The 16,818-nt window shown below is 45.9% G+C and overlaps 2 protein-coding genes across 2 annotated transcripts; both read left to right on the top strand.

Annotated features, from left to right (window-relative positions):
* Positions 1-3,058: 3,058 nt before the first annotated feature.
* HOXD12 (homeobox D12) lies at positions 3,059-4,151 on the top strand. The gene is made up of 2 exons (XM_051986166.1): positions 3,059-3,623; positions 3,913-4,151. The coding sequence occupies exons 1-2, from the start codon at positions 3,059-3,061 to the stop codon at positions 4,149-4,151; spliced, it is 804 nt and encodes a 267-aa protein (XP_051842126.1).
* A 5,803-nt stretch (positions 4,152-9,954) lies between these two features.
* Positions 9,955-14,650, top strand: HOXD11 (homeobox D11). The gene is made up of 2 exons (XM_051986163.1): positions 9,955-12,266; positions 13,074-14,650. The coding sequence occupies exons 1-2, from the start codon at positions 11,585-11,587 to the stop codon at positions 13,307-13,309; spliced, it is 918 nt and encodes a 305-aa protein (XP_051842123.1). The 5' UTR covers positions 9,955-11,584; the 3' UTR covers positions 13,310-14,650.
* Positions 14,651-16,818: the final 2,168 nt, after the last annotated feature.

Here is a 16,818-nt window from a genome sequence, read left to right as displayed (position 1 = left end):
TATTAATAGGTTATCTACCACCTTCCTAACTAACTTCGGGCTCCTCTAGCCAGCGTAGAGCTTTCCTTCCTAGCTCCAGTACCTTCCCCCCCTCCCCTTGCTCCTTTCAGCAATGCAATGGTAGACCCTAAAGCTTAGGGCCGAGTTGCGTCTCCGACAGTGAGACAGCTGCGTTGCCCTTTACCATTGATCTTGACCGGCTCTTTGCTAAACCTCTCGACTGCGCAATGAGATAGAGCTATTCTGCCACCTCCTGGACAATAGAAGGCATTGACTGGAAAGGAGTTCAGTTCAGCAATACAATTCTCTTGCCAAAGACTCACTGTAGTGTAACTCGGTTTTATCCCTATTCCCCAGCCCACCCCGGGACCTACGCAATCTCCTCTTTTCTGGGAAGAAAGAAACGTTATTTTCTACCTGCAAAAATTATTTTAAAATAAACTCGAACGAAAAATAAACACAGACGAGGATTGAGGGGGACCGGGAGTGAGGGGGAAAGGATTATTTGCCGATCTCATAAAGAAGTTTCCGTAGCTATAAAGTCATTTTTTTCCTAAATCTGTAAATTTGCTTCTAATTTCATTTTCTTGCAAAAAATAATTTTCAAACATTATCTTTTAGGGAGCTAAACTCTTACACATATTTCATAAAGTTATAATCAAACTTCTCTAATCCCAAACTTCGTGGGAGCAGGCCTGAAGCTCTGTACAAACATACACCTAAGCCAGGACTTGGTTTGGCAGCTGAGGCTGGCCTGTTCATTATGAGGACATGGGCTCAAGGCCTGTAAAGAAATCCTGACTATCCTTCCCTTCCAGGCTCCACAGTCCGTATTATCAAGCTGAGGCTAAAAGAGCAAGTTGGAAGGATGTCCTTTCTCTGAATAAGAAGAGTTTCCAAGCCATTTCATATCAAAACATGCAAAACATGGCTGAGCTAAGGCTCCTGCTCCCTCACCGTGGGAGATGAAGAAAGGCAAAATGAGGAAGGGAAATGTTAGTTGCAAAGATCTAAAAGGCGTTCCTGGACATTTTAGGCCAGGCATCACCCAGGCCCTGGAGACTGAGGAAACCAGTAAGTTCCCAAGAGCTGCCCAATTGGTCGACATAATAAACAATAAACGAGCTGAACAGTGGTCAACCGTGCCCTCCAGCAACTCCTGTGTGGTCTTTGCCTTTCATCTGGAGCTTTTAACCATTTCAAGGTTGCTTCCTGATGAAGCTGTGCCTGGAGAGGAGGTCCAGGAGAAAGCTGTCGGGACTGCACCAGCTTCTGAGCTGAGCCCTTGGAAGCTGAAAAGGAAGGTGGGATGGGGGTATTTTTGTAATAAGGAGATTCCTCTTCCTGCTAGAATAGATCTCCTTCTGACTTGCTGGGTCCTGTCTATTCCTTCCTGGCCCCAAACAGGGACACATGGGGGCATTATTTGGGGAAATTAGTCCCTACTAGCATGTTGGTCCAACTGGGGGCATTTCCAAATCTGCCATTTGTTTACAAAAGAATGTATACTCCAACCCCAAGCACTAGATGCACCTTTTGGTTTTGCAGATCGAACTCCATGTCATGCAAAGTCAACTACCTTGTATCGCTGAAAGAACATATTGAAATTGAATTTCCTCAGTTCACTGCCTTTCTTCCCACGATACTACGGGGCTCCGTTTCCTTTGGACTGACTTCTTACCCTCCAGCCACCTTCTCTAAACGCCTGTCCGGATACCCATTCTGATCACCTCGATTCTCCATCAACCCAAGCAAGATGCAATCCCTGTCCCTTAGCTTGAACTATGCCGCTGCCTGGAGTATTCCACTCCTGGATGCTTCCCATGGATTTGGTCATCCCCAGTCTCTCTTATTTCTAGAGCTCTCCGAATCTCATTCATCCCAAACCTTCAAGCAAGAGGACTCATCCCTGAAGATTCTGGCTTCAGGAGATCTTCCATTGCAAGCTAAAGACCACCCAATCTCATAGTTTCCTTAGCTTTCAATTCCAGCCCTGCCAAGATGAGAGGAAGGCCCAGAGCAGAAGGTGGAAATGAAGCCGTTTGGAGCAATTAGCAAATCCATCAGTCATCTGTGCAAACTACCCTGGAGTTTTTAGCTTTGGAGGACTTGATTCTCTGGTTCTGTTTTTAAATTTGACCTACCTGAGAGTCACTTTCCCCCTCTGAAATCCAAAGGAGTTCCTGGAGTTTGTGTAGTTATAATGATGAGAATTTACTTCCGAGGCTGGGGTAACAGAGATATTTCCAACCACAGTGGGAAAGCTTCAAATATTCCTAGAATCCCAGTTTAGTAAAGAAATCCTCAAATAGAGGAATGCAAGTTCCTATTTCCAACATTAAAAAGCATCGTTAACTATGTGCTGTAAACTTTGGTCAGACTAATGATCCTGGGTAGAGGACGATCGTTTGGGCCTTTAAATTAATTAACTTTATGCTGCCTAGCATTAGATAATGAAAAGGAAAATGGACCAGATCGATCTTTCCCAGAATCTCTGGAAAAAAAAAAAGTGCAGATGGTGACTTTTAAAGTAAGGCGATTAGCTCAGTCCAGCACATTTTGATGCCACAAATAATGGTTTGTGGATCAGGGTCCTGTGACACTTTTTAACAGAGCAGGAAAGGAAAAAGTATGAGAAAGTAATGAAAAGAAATCCAGGCTCAAAGTAACAAGACTGGGATGAAGAGAAAATAACGCCAATCAGAGAGCCCAATGAAAGTGCCTCATGGAAAGTTGGGCAAATGGTTGGGCTCGCTTTTTTACACCCCAATCTTGGGTTCTCGAGACCCAGAGGAGACTCTCAGAACCCTCCCTTTCTACCTCTGAAAACCTCATGTCCTTTTTTCCTGCCTCAGAAGTATTAGAAATATCTAATATTCCAAGTGTTATCATAATACTCTTTTTAAAAAAATAGGGTCAGGGGGATGTAGGCGGTGCTGAAATGACCGGCTTTGAAGAACCTGTAACGCAAAGTTTCGTCCAATCGTTTGAGCCTGTCCTCTTATTCCCTGTTGTAACTAAATACTGCTGTAAGACCAGCTGAAGTCCTTTGTTGGAGATGTGCGATCGCAGTCTCTACAGATCCGGGTATGTGGGGTCTCTTCTGAATTTGCAATCGCCGGATTCCTTCTATTTTTCCAACCTTCGGGCGAATGGCAGCCAGTTGGCGGCTCTGCCCCCCATTTCCTACCCCCGAGGCTCTCTACCCTGGTCCGCGGCCAGCTCTTGCGCCGCTCAGCCCCCAGGCCACGCTGCCTTTGGTGGTTATACCCAGCCCTACCTCCCTGGCTCTGTACCCCTCAACCTTCACCCTCCGGGCAGCAAGGAAGGCCCAGAAGATCAAAGCAAATACTATGGTTCCGAGTCTGGTTCGAGGCCGGAGGAACGCAGTCGTCCCAGACCAGCTTTCACCAATGAACCTAGTCTGGCTCCGGGCGTTGGCCTTAAGCCGGCCAAGTACGACTACTCAGGCATGGCGCGGAGCGTACACGGGTCAGCGGCTCTTTTGGAAGGGAACCCCTGTGCCGCTGGCTTCAAGGACGACGCCAAGGGCTCGCTCAACTTGAACGTGACAGTGCAGACGGCCAGCGTAGCCTCCTGCCTTCGACCTTCGCTACCCGACGGTAAATTGTTTTGGATCCGCTCCCCATTTTCCTCTCTTCTTAATAGATCAGGGTACCCAGATTATCCTTGCGCCTTGGGATCTAGGTCATAAACTGGGCTGGGGAGAGAAAGATGAATGGCGATTACATAATTAGTGTCAGGGTATGGGGAAGGAAGGATGAAAGAAGATCAAGTAGGACTGGGACCAGCTTAGATACAGTGTAGGCTGCGGGGGTGGAGATGGGGGAACCAGGGCTCCTCAGGTGATAACCAATGGCCCCGGGGCTATGCTGGGGGACTGTGTTGCAGGATTGCCCTGGGGGGCAGCCCAGGGGAGATCCCGCAAGAAAAGGAAGCCCTACACTAAGCAGCAGATCGCAGAACTGGAAAACGAATTCCTTCTCAACGAGTTCATCAATCGTCAGAAGCGGAAGGAGTTGTCCAACAGATTGAATCTGAGTGATCAACAGGTCAAAATTTGGTTCCAGAACCGGCGGATGAAGAAGAAAAGAGTGGTGCTGAGAGAACAGGCTCTCACTCTCTACTAGCCCTGGCCGCCTCCCGCCATGGACGTGGCCCAGGCTGGGAGCACTTCAGCTCAGAGGTTGGGTGGGGATGGATATGGGAAGGAAGAGGGTAGTGAATTTTTTATTTCACCTCTTTCTCTCCCCCCTCCTCGAATGATTGTAAGGACGTTTCACGTTCAATTCTCCACTACTAGAAATTGGACGGGTCTTGGCCTGGCCCAAGCTTGGCCTTTCCTCTCTTTATCTTACCCCTAAATGGTTATGCTGAAGGGCTACTCGAGGTAGGAACATGGAGAGGGAAAAGATGGTCAGCCTCCGATTGGAGGTGGACACTAAAATAAGGGGACCGTGATCAGGCGAAATCACGGGTTTGGGAATTTCTACCAGGAACCTGCTTTTGAGTTATTCAGTTCTCTCCCTCCTCCCTTTTTCCCACCTGGCAGCAAACGGTGCCACGACTGAACATAAGAAAACCAACCGGGAAAGCCTTTCTCCGGAGAAAGAGTTCCTTGTAAGATCCTACCCTTCCCGAGAGCCTGAGACCCCTGCTGAAGGAGAAGCAGGGGAGTGAGCAGAACATTTGAATTGTTAGAGCAGAGAAGGCCCGGCCCTCGAAACTCCAGCTTCTCTTCCCAGCCGCCTCGGGTCCGACCCAGCCCAGTTAGTAACACAAAAGTCTCCCTCGGTCTTCTAAGGGCTGCAGGACAGAGGCGGGTCCGAGGGGAGGTGGGGGAGGGATCAAGAGAGAGAGTCAAGGGCGGGGTAGATGGGGGATGGGTGGGAAGAAGCAAACAAAATACCTGAAATATTTAGGGAATCTTTAGATTCTTTTTCTAGCTCTTGAGATGTGTGTGTGTGTGTGTGTGTGTGTGTGTGTGTAGGTCGTGTGCTTGCGGGTAAGACCTTGATGAACCGCAAGTTATTAGCCACTTTCTTCTAGAGTCCTGTGGCCTGGGGCTAGAAAAATTCGTTTCAATGTCCAGTCCCAGTTGGCAAGAGAGCTATTCTTCTTCCCTTCCCATCCCTCTACACTGAATCTCAAGCAACCCAGGCCTGTAAGTCAAGGAAAGTCGTCCAGCCCCTTTCTATTTGTGGGCTCTGTTCTAGAGCGCTGCTCCTCTGTTCCATTCCTTTGGATACCAAGAGTATCAGCTCTAACTGCAAATATGGTTTTCCAGTTACATTGGGGAAAGGTGTCTCCTTTCTTTCTTAAGTCACTATAATGGGTTACTGAGTGGAGATGTAGAAATTAAGCCTCTCCAACCAGGAAGATGTAAATGAGACCTCTGAACACTTTGACTAGACCCCAGCAAAATCCCCATTGCCCACTCATCCTACCTCCTTGTTCACAGGTCCCAAGAAACCTGGGTTCCATCAAGCCCAAGCTGAGTTTTCTTTCAGTGGGTCTCCCATTCCCACTATTCCACTTGCCTCAAACCAGTAGTGCAGCCTGACTCTGGGCCCTAACCCTTTCTCTCTCTCTCTGATCTTTTTCTTTGTAGGAAATTTCTTGCTCTTTATAATAACTCCCGTTTTCTCTTTGTAGAGAAAGGCTTTCTTCCCTAACTACATGAACAGTCAGATGTTACCTTTACCCCATCCCATGTCCTTTCCCAGTTCACCTCTGCTGAACTGTACAGAAACCACCTATGCCTTAGCAGGGGTTGGGCCCAAAGGGCTGGAGAAAATCACTTCTATCCCTTTGCCTCCTTCTTTTCCCTTACCTTCTCAAACTCTCTTTCCTCCAACTGGGAGGAAGAAAAGTATCTAATGGAATGTAGGAGCTTCGTTCCAATGGTCCAATGATTTTTCAACGTGTTACTCAGCTGCCTAAATGTTAACCTCAAATACATTGAGAACGGGGTGGTAACGCTCTGAAATCTGTGAATAACCTCAGCTGCCTAAGTAGAATAGTTTAATTTGTTTTAGTTATCTAGTAGCGGTTTTGCATGTTTTGTAACGGAAACAATAGCTTGTATTTAACCGGACGAATAAAAAATTTCCAGTGGAAATACATGGCGCCAAGGGGAGCCCCTCACAGGCTGCTGTCTTTTTTTTTTTTTTTTTTTTTTTTTTAATTTCGAACGGATTTTGATTCCCTTTTAATATTTTTCAGACTCATGGACTCATTCTTTGGGTATGGTTTGGAGGCGGGTGTTTATTATTCACTGAACGTGAAAATGGTTTCCAAGCCATTGGTGAAACTATATATTAAGATGAATATTAAATGTCAATAGGAGGGAAATCGCATACAGCTTTTTAGCGTATCTAGACAAAGGAAGAACATCAGGATATTTAGATACATAAATAGAATAATCTTAGACTTTTCTTGAATGTTTACTGGTCACTTTGGTGCCAGAGGGACCCAGAGATGGGCTTCCTATCCTCTAATATGGTTCGGATTTGGATAAGAAACTTCTGAACCCGACCCCTTGCAAAGCTGTTCTCTAACAATGGCAGGCCACAAAGCTAAGCTTGACTGGCATATTCTGCTACAATATACATTCCCAATAATGGGGGGGGGGGTGAGGGGGGAGAGGAGATCATAAGATTTACATTGGGGAAAAGGGGACTGAACTCTTAGCCGCAGCCTGAATAGGAAAAACATTTTGAATATCTAAATCCTGACGGAGATTAACGTACCATCACACCCAATTCTGTGTTACTTTGTCCTGAGGCTCGGGGAGAACATAGAAATGATATATTAACAAGAGAACAGATTAGCAAAATCAAGCGTTCCTGTTATGGAAGACATAAATTGCAGACTCCCATTCCCACTTCCTTCTTAAGTTCATTTGATATATCTAAAAACTATTTTCTTTTCTGTGTGCACAATGTCGAAGAAAAATGGCTGAAGGAAACCCGGTTCAGGAATATTTTCATAGTGCAAAAATAAAGGCCAAATGAGAGCGCTCAAGAAGAGGCAAGCGTCCAATTACTCCTTGTCTGTATTATTTGGTTTCCTACAAGGAGAGCAAATGAACAAAGACAGAAGCAGACAATAATGTACTGAGTTTAGAGAGAGAGAGCACTTGTGAAAAGACATGGAAACATGGATTTATTCTAATCTTAGTCCCGTAGCTAACAAGGACCTCTTCCTGAAGGAAGGGGGGGGGGTAATAATTTCCAAAATTAAAACAGCTTCCTCTTAGATTCTTGAGGGATGTGTGCATGTGTGAAAAGACACTGAAAATACACATCTTGTGGAATTCCACAAGTCCACACACACATACCCCACCTCAAACGGTGTTTGAAACAATTCTAAATGCAAAGCCCGGCTTTTGTCTGGTTTGGATTTCTTTCTTTGTGTGGGTATGGGTGTGAGTGTGCGTTTTCAAATCTCTTTTTCTCAGCGAAGTCCACAAAACTGTCCTCTCTTCAGTCTTGGATACTCACTCTCCGTAAGCCTGGAACAAATTTCAAATAAATAATAATAATAATAAACAAAAGATTGCCAAATGAAATCTGATAAATGAGGCCAATCTGGCTTTTAATCTTTTCCCAAACACGATGAAAAACTCCCTCCTTAGAAATTTTGGCGTCTTTTTGTTTTGTTTTAATTTAATTTTTTTTAAAGGCAGATTATTTTTTTTAGTAAGTATCATCCTAAAAAACCCACCGAGCGGCTTCAGGACTCGGAGAAAGGATTAGTATCTCTAAAGAGGTTGAGAACAAACCAAGAAATAAACAAACCAGCACTCTTTAATCCCTCCAACTCGAAACTATGGCCGCTTGACATAAATAGATATCGGGTTTAGACTGTGTGTAAAGTAGTGGATCCCAATGCTTAAAGCAAGTAAATATTAATATCAGAAAGTCTTTCCTCTGGGAGATGGGCACCCAGTCACAAAAACTCGGGGCTAGTCAAAGCTGATCTAAAATAATTGATGTGGGGGGAGGGGAAGATGGAGGAAACAGCATATATAAACATATTTGCATTCAGATAGAAAACCAGTTGACATAAAAGATTATCTTTGCACCAAATATTGTCTCTTCCCCTCGTTTAACTCAATAAACAATTCCAAAAGCACAAAAATGGATTTAAACGGCTTTGGATGCTTTTCTCTCTTCATCTTCTTTTTTCGTTTCCTAAAAGAGCATAAATAATTAAAGTTTGGCAGTGAGGAAAAGCTTTCTTGCAGAACTGTAGTGGCAATAAATGAAATGACTCAGAATCTCTTCCCCAGTCAGTTTTTACGAGAGCTGCCAGACAGTGTCTGTTCACGTTCTCCAGATACTAGGGGCGCCATAACAAAGTTAAGGTCAAGTTAGTGTCTTATCTTGGGTGGCACAAAAATACCGCATCTTGTCCAGGAAGAAAAGAGAGACCGTCGGCTCTGCGAGAACTGCGGGAAGCCTTGATTCGCCCCGAGGGCTAGCGGACATGCCAGTTGGATTAGGATGCAGTCGATTCCCGCGGATTCGCAGCCAAGGAAACCAGGATCCTCACGGTATGGTCCGCGATTCGCATCTGTTAGAAAGCAGTGGATTTTACAAGGGGGTTGCTGTGAGGGCCTGAGGCAGGGAGAGGGACTGCGGCAGCTGTGGTGGTCCCCTCGCTTAGAGATTGGGGAGCTGGGGGGCTTCCGAGAGAGAAAACCAGAGAAATAATACTATGAAAGGTGAAGCTCGAGGTGGATTGCACCCCTCTAACGGATGCCATGGGGTGCTCTATGTTAGGGAGGACGAGTGTGATCCCACCACCTCTCCTTTCCCTTATGCCAGCCTTTGCAGATGGCGCACCCTCCTCGCCTAAAACACGGGTTTCAACTAATCCCAGTGTCGCCATGTCGTTGAACTTGAGTTGCTCGCTCTTGTCGAATTTTTTTTTTTTTTCCCGCGATGCTCAGCGACCTTTCTATTTTGGAGGCGAAGGGAAAGGGAGAGTGATGGAATAAGACACCTGGAGTGTTCAAATTAAAGCTCGGGATCCCTATATCCCAACCAGAGGAATTCACAGAGAAGCTGGGGACCCGAGGTTAGATTTCTCACAGTCAGAAAGGAATCTCCTAGAATCCCCGGAGAAACCGCCCTGGACTCAGAGTTCGCTGTTATTCGGTTGCCGAATATCTGGAGAGCCATTTTAGGAACTAGGTCGGGGATGCAGCAAAAGAGTCCAAAGAAGGGAAGGTTTGGGACGAGGCTAAAAAATAGGGGAGATCACTACCTTCTCTGAAGGGGGGGTCTGAGTTTAGGAAGATTGGAGGGGGAGGGACGGTAGAGAGAAGAGGCGGGCAGAGGAAGACTTGGGTGGGAGCTGTCGGGGAGGGGAGGGGGATACCGCAGAGACACCCCCAGGGGGCGGCTCTGCCTCGGGGGAGGACACTATGCCCTCCAGCCTCACTCTCCTTCGACCTGTTTGCGCAGTGTGTGGAAAGGAGGGAGGAGGGGGCGGGGAGGAAAGAATATGGAAGGAGGGAACAGAGGGGTGGGGAAGAGAGAGATATCGGCTAGAAATGAGATATGAGCTTCGACCACCTCTTAACTCCTTGGCTCTCAGTATAGTGGGCAGAAGAGATGATGGGTACTGAGGCCAGCTCCGTGAGTTCCCAGGAGCTGCTGCCCACTCCCCGCCGCGTTTACCGGAGTTTTAAGGCCTCAGCGTTTTGGGGTGAGATCAGGTGGAGAGAGGAGATCCCCAGTCAGAAGTTTCTCTCCTGCCACCCAGTTCCTCTTTGATTTAATAATCAAGATTTTTTCTTTTCTTTTCTTTTGGAAGAGGAAGGTTGGTCTCTCTCTCTCTCTCTCTCTCTCTCTCTCTCTCTCTCTCTCTCTCTCTCTCTCTCTCTCTCTCTCTCTCTCTCTCCCCTTTCGCTTTGGAAAACACCCTAAGAGGTGAAGCTCATGTACGAAGGACAGAGTGGTCTCTGGGCCGAGCAAATCCAGCTCCAGCCTTCTGAAGAAAAAACTAAGTGATCAGAAACGCTGGGGTGGCAATTAGAAAGCACTTCTGCTTTTGCTGCAAGAGCACAGGGCTACAATTCTATCGACCCTCGACCAAGAGGTTTGGGCCCAGGCTCCCAGAGTGAATAATGGTTTCCAAGGCTAGGTAACGAGGTTCAGGGTGGGGGGAGATTTTGACGATAGAACGTGAATATTGATTTCCAAAGAGCCTCCCAACCCAGAATTTATGCGGGTTGGCATAAGTCTGAGAATATTGAGAAGGCCCTGGATGTGTCCCCCCCGAAAGGAAGCGGGAGAGGTAGGAAAAGATGACTTGAGGTTTAATTTGGGGGCTTGAGTAATCGGGGTGAAAACCTAAGTGTCTTCACCTTATGAGTTGGGACTCCTCATTCCTTTGTTCCTTCTGAACTTTAGAACGTCTAGGTTCCAAAACCATCAGAGTCAGAGAAGCACTTTTGGCGGGTTTGTTTGAGCAACCACCCTTTGCATTAGAGCGCTGGTGTACAGGGTGGTGGAGGTGGAGGTGGTGGTGGGATGTGTATGTATGTGTATGTGTGCTCGTGCGCGCTTGAGTGTGAGAGACAGATACAGAGATAGGGATAGAGACAGAAAGACACAAAGAAAATCAGACAGAAAGTCAGAGAGACAGAGCAGAGTGAAGTAGTGGGTAGATACTAGTTCGAGTTCCACGGTGCGATATATTGAAAGGGCAGGCTGGCCCTTGCTTTATTTCTAACCTTTGTGTGGTGGCTAGTGGAGGTCTTATGACTGAAGAGAATTCGCAGAACAGACTTAACATGTAAATCAGGGCTTTTCTTGCTTCAGTAAGTTGCTCCTCAGTTACGCCCCTTAAACAAGAAGCAACAAGCTTTGAGTGAAACTGTGAAAGGGGTGGTGGTCACTGGGGGTGAGGGACGCTGGGCGGGGGTAGGGGTTGCTTTGGTTTTGGGGTTTTTTGGTTTTGTTTTGTTTTTGTTGTTGTTTTTAAAGAGAGATTTGAGAGTCTCACACCTTCACACCTCGTTTTTACGCTTCCTCCGGACTTTTCTCCTCCTCTTACCCCCGCATATTTAAAGCAGAGCAGGGAAGGAGGGAACCCGGGCGGCTGAGGCTGAGGGGGGTAGAGGCTGACTGCAGATGCACCCAGCTGTCTCTCTAGCAATGTGAAGACAGAGCCCAGAATAGGCGCCGGCGCTCAGGTGATTCGCCTCCGGATCTACCTATGCCTCCTCGCCTCCCAGGGCTGGGCGGAGAAAACCGTCCCCTCCTCCCCCCCTGGAACTCCCCCCCTTCCCCCCCAAATGTGTGCCTGCCTCGGCGCCAGGAGAGATCCCGGGAAGTCTTGGTGAAAGACTGATATAGATATAAGGACATTTCTCCATGGAGTCACGTGACATAATTACCACCAGAATCAATCAAGATGAATTGCACGTCAGCACACGGTGGGGATTTTTTCTTAGTTGATCCTGTCCAAAGCCTCTTGTGCAATAGATGGATCTTGTTCAAGGCACGGAAATCTCCCGGTCGCTCACCATCGCCCAGAGGAAGACATGACCGAGTTTGACGACTGCAGCCCCAGCGCAGCCAATATGTATCTGCCGGGCTGCGCTTATTACGTGGCCCCCTCGGATTTCTCCAGCAAGCCCTCGTTTCTGTCGCAGACGTCGTCTTGTCAAATGACTTTTCCCTACTCCTCCAACCTGCCTCACGTCCAACCGGTGCGCGAAGTGGCGTTCCGCGACTACGGTTTGGAGCGTGGTAAATGGCAATACCGGGGCAGTTACGCTCCCTATTACGCGGCGGAGGAGGTGATGCATAGGGACTTGCTGCCGCCCGGGAGTCGGAGGCCTGATATGCTCTTCAAGGCTGCCGAACCCGTATGCGGTCCTCACGGCCCCTCGAGCGCCGCCTCCAACTTCTATAGCACCGTGGGGCGCAATGGGATCCTGCCCCAGGGCTTCGACCAGTTTTACGAGGCGGCGCCTGGACCCGCGTACCAGCAGCAGCAGCAGCAGCAACCTCAGCAGCCTCAGCAGCAACAGCAACAGCAGCCGCCTCAGTCCAGCGGCGAGCCCGAGGGGGACACTGAGAAGAGCGGCCTGAAGTCTCCGGGCACCGCGAGTCCCTGCGGCAAAGCCCCCTCAGGGCAGGAGCCCAAAGGGGCAGCGGAGAGCGGCTCCAGTGGCGAAGCCCCCCCAGGGGAGACGGGGGCGGAGAAGAGTGCAGGCGCAGGTAGGGACCTGGATTGGGGGGAAGGAGGAGGGTTGGGGAGGAGGCTGGAGGGGGGGGGGTGCAGCCGAGCCGGGCCCACCCTCTGGCAGCCGACGTTTTATGTGCCATTTTATAAGCATTCGTAGGAGTTTATATATCCTATAAGATTTCTCTACCCGTAGTAAAGTGTGTTTACGATAGGAAACCAATTTAGGTGGGCTTAAGGTATTCTTCGAGGAGGATATTAATTGTTGCAAAGAGGATTTTGTTTGGGGGGACGGGGGGCTGGTGAAGAGAGAAAGATTTCTTGCAACAGTTGCTAGCAGGGTCATTAATGGCATCTTCGCTCCATCTTCGTTTCTTTTAAGTGGAGGAAGGAAGGGGGGAGGTTGATCATTAAACTGGACCTTATCCAAGCAACTGAAGGAAAGGCTCAGAGATCCAAACAGCTTTTTCTCCACGTGCATATATGTGTACATATATACATATGTAAATATATGTCCCTCCATATGCATGTGTATATATATATCTACGCATACACCTATTTGATCTACACAAGTCTGCACTCTAATTTCTGCCGGCTCATATATCATTTCTATAGAGACACAAGGTCTTTTCAGGAGAATGAGGGGATGTCACAAGCTATAGAAGAGGAGTCCAGTGTCCTGCCCTGGTCCCTTTCCCCTAGTAGAGGGACTAACCAGAGGCCAGTGCACAAGTTGGCCAAGTACAAGAGAGCTCGAAGTTGCGGTCTGGGTCTGGGTAGAGAAGGAGAACGCTGGGTGGTCTCAACTTAGTCCTCCAGTCTTTTTTCCCCCTTCCTTTCAGTGGTCCCCCAGAGATCGAGGAAAAAGAGGTGCCCCTACACCAAATACCAGATCCGAGAACTGGAACGGGAATTTTTCTTCAACGTGTATATAAACAAAGAGAAAAGACTACAACTATCTCGAATGCTCAACCTCACTGACCGACAAGTCAAAATCTGGTTCCAGAATCGAAGAATGAAAGAAAAGAAACTGAACAGAGATCGACTCCAATATTTCACTGGGAATCCCTTATTCTGAAAGATCAAGAAATTTATCCCCCTCCCCCAAGTCTCACTCATACTCACACTCCTCCTCCCCTCATTCAGCCTACCCGCCGGAGGCAAAAAGTCATTGGGTTTACATGACTCATCTTCCCTTCGGAACTCCAAGCTTCATTTCCACATTCAACTCGATCAAGTCGGTTACTTCCCAGCGATCAATGTCTGCAGAAGATGCCGGTGTCTTGGCGGATCGGATTCCTAATAAGGGGAAAATGGTAAATCCAAACATCCGTTTACAATTTTACCACCAAAGTGTTTTTTGGGTTTTATTATTATTATTATTTTTTTTTGGTCTCCCCTCTCCCCTCCCTAAGTCTTCGTGGTGATGCAGATGGACCTGTAGTGCGTTTGGCCGTGTTGCTTTAAGGTGTTTTGTTCTGAGCTTAGAGTCAACTGTTTCCTTTCACTAAAAGAATGGCGATTATTTAAACTCTGGGAAATGTACCTTCGGTCTCTCTCTTAAGTTTCCACTGTCATATAAACGCATGGGCCACTGTCTTTTTCATGTGAATAAATGGTTTCTAGTAAAACGAAGGTTCCATCCTCAATGCACTGTATGAATTTTCCTCTTTGAAGAACTTTAGCGTCTGAACAGGACATTTGAGGGAGCAAAGAGAACTGGCAGGAACCCCTTACCCCCATCCCCCAGCCAAAATGGAAGAAGAACATTTGCAGCTGAGTTAAAATCAGGGTTGCTTTCTATCCCCAGCTGGATTCTTTTTCTATGTAACTTTCAGAGTTAATCCCTTCAGGGTGTGAGACACCAAAGATGGCTTTCTGCCTTCTATCAGAGGTGATGGGACAGGCGGCAGGGATTTCTAAAGAGCTAATAATTCGTTCCTCCAGCTTGGGAAATTTGGAATTTCGGAAAACAGAACCCTCTATCCCCATTTTTTTGGTAGATGTACGAGAAATGCAAATTCACTCTAGATCCTTTTGATAGTTTCAAGGAAACAAGGATCCCTTAAAAAATTAAAGTCACCACCCTAAAAAGTTCAAGAAATATCGTGCTCTCTGTAAAGTAGTTTTGCTTATTTCTCAGGCAGGATAAAGTAAGTAGACAAAGATAATCCCCTGCTCATAGCCCAGTGCTAAAGATCTCCTAGCCTTTATTTCGTAAAGTGAAAGAATGTAACTGAGGTCTTCTCTGCACTTTATGTTGCGTGACCTGGCTAAGCTGTTTACAAAACCTTGAACTGTCTAGACAACACCATAAAAACCGAAGTTCTAAACAGCTTAATTGGGTTATATTATACACCTTCTGGTGGGCCAAAAAAAAAAAAATTTCCGCAATGTGCAATAAAATGAGTGAGAAAGGGTTGTCTTTTTTTTTTTTTTTTTTTTAAAGACAAAGTAAATCTTATGACTCTGGCTTCTTATAAGCCCAAAGTCGAAAAATGAATCCACAACAGCACTAAAACCTACTAAAAGATAGCCGAGAACGCTATCTCTAAAGGAAAAATAAAATTAAAAGGGCAAAGTCTTTTGCAAGAAGCAAAAACATAAGTGTATGCCTTTGAACTTCCAAAATGTCAAGGTCATCACCTTTAACCTTTCTGAATAATTAGGCGCCCTAAGGTTCTTCTGTTATTTTCAACCACCACCCACTATCACACACATTCACCCACACACGCGCATTTATGACTTTGCAGAGAATCATATCAGGCGAATGGCCATAAATCTCTAAACAAATTCCTAATTTCAGGATCAATACTCTTAATTTCCCTCCAAATATTTCTGTAGATATAATGACAAGAGTTCTTTGCAAAGCCCTATTTGACTATTATGTCTCAGAACAATATCTCCAGTACAGTTATGAAACACTATTTTGAGGGATTTAGATCGCTATCATCTTTCCTCCAATGATACAATGTACTTGGAGGGGAAAAGGAGCCATTTGAAAGGGGGAAGTTATTTCCAGACAGTTAGTCTTTCATTATATTTTAAACCAATTTGTCGCCCTGTCAAATAAATTATTGCACCTTCAATAATATTAAACCACAGGATTTAATAGAATTTCTATATGCATTTTTGAAAAACCTCTCAACCCTTGGGGGGAAGGGGAAGAAGAGTGAATTAGAGAGAAAAGCCCACGATCGAATTATTAGCTTTTTGAATGTTTGGCTTTGTTCCTGACATTGGAAGGTTCCTAAAATCAATGCCCTTATATGATCACTCCAAAATGCCAAACTACTCAGTGGTTTGTTTCTGTTTTTTTCCCCGGCTCCGTGGTTTAAATGTAGCAAGTTTGTTCCTGGAAGGGAAAATGTTGAAGGAAACCAATTCCAGGTTGCATTGTGAGAGAAAGCCACACGAGGGCGCGCTCACGTTCTACAAATCTCATTTTGATTCGATTGCTGCAGTACATTTTCTTCCAAATACTGTAATAAGAATTTTCATTGATAGCGCCACAATAGCAGTATTCTTATAAAAAATTTGCTTTATCTTGTAATAATAAGATGCAAGTATTTTATTAATGGAGGGGAGGAGAACGGCGGTGAGCAGAGGACAAAATTTTTGAAATGTCTAACGGTTTCAAAGCAATGAAATGTTAAAAAGGAATTATTTTTGTTATAACCTGATAGATCGCAGGAGAGATCTTAAAGACCAATATTTGCATATTTTAAAAGATAGGTGTCGTTTATAAAATTCTATAAATAGATGAAAATATGGTTTTAATCTTGAGAGGAAAATGAAGAGATGAAAATAAAAGCCCGTCATCCTTTCTTTTCTTCAGCCTTCTAGAGATTATGGAGCTTTTGTTCGGAATTGACTATGACGCCATCAAATGAGATAAGATTCAAATTTACTAAATATATAGAAATCCTTAGATTTGAGAAATTTATTTGTGGTGTGAGAGTAAGAAACCAAAAACAACTTGAAACCTTATGATGATAATTAAGCTGGTAGGTTGGCTATTTAAATTGAATAAAACTAGAAAGGAGGAATAAAATATCTTCAGAAACTTCTTAAGAAAATGTGCGTTCTATATAATTCTAGGGAGAGTTTTGGAAACAAAGTATCTCATATTTGTGGGAAAATTCCCGTGAACTTTTCGAATCTGCTGGGCAGCCTTGGGGAAAGTCAGTCGATTTCCTCAGCGGTTTTTCCTCTTCTCCTCCCTCCCAAAGAACCCGGCCTCACGCCTTGCCCTTTGGAGGTGCTGAAGGAAAGAGAAAATTATCTTAGCCTTAGGGGAGGTGTTGGCCTCCTGGGCGCCTATCTACTAGGAGCTAATCCAGACAGAAGTATATAACGGACCACTGGGATTTTATCAGTATAACCGGATTGACTAGTGAATCTTCCCTCCCCACCCCCCTCCGAAGTTCATTGTTAACGTAGCGAGTATCTCCCGTAATAAATGCCATTCCGCCGTCTCTGTTCATTAGGGTGATTCCCCTATTGCCAGTCCCTCCTCCATATCCTTCCTGGCCCTTGGTCAAAGGCGCGAGGAATGGGGACGCCCTTTTTCTAACCCTGGCTCAA

This window comes from Antechinus flavipes, chromosome 3 (genome assembly GCF_016432865.1).
Source record: "Antechinus flavipes isolate AdamAnt ecotype Samford, QLD, Australia chromosome 3, AdamAnt_v2, whole genome shotgun sequence".
Taxonomy (NCBI): Eukaryota; Metazoa; Chordata; class Mammalia; order Dasyuromorphia; family Dasyuridae; genus Antechinus; species Antechinus flavipes.
The sequence above is the reverse complement of the archived record's forward strand: the minus strand, read 5'-3'. Positions and strand labels throughout refer to the sequence as shown.

What these genes read in the sequence shown, in the direction of transcription:
- HOXD11 (XM_051986163.1), top strand. Translation starts at nt 11,585, where the DNA reads ATGACCGAGTTTGACGACTGCAGCCCCAGCGCAGCCAATATGTATCTG. An exon ending in GGAGAAGAGTGCAGGCGCAG is followed by an intron (nt 12,267 to 13,073) that starts GTAGGGACCTGG and finishes CCTTCCTTTCAG; the next exon opens with TGGTCCCCCAGAGATCGAGG.
- HOXD12 (XM_051986166.1), top strand. Translation starts at nt 3,059, where the DNA reads ATGTGCGATCGCAGTCTCTACAGATCCGGGTATGTGGGGTCTCTTCTG. An exon ending in TCGACCTTCGCTACCCGACG is followed by an intron (nt 3,624 to 3,912) that starts GTAAATTGTTTT and finishes ACTGTGTTGCAG; the next exon opens with GATTGCCCTGGGGGGCAGCC.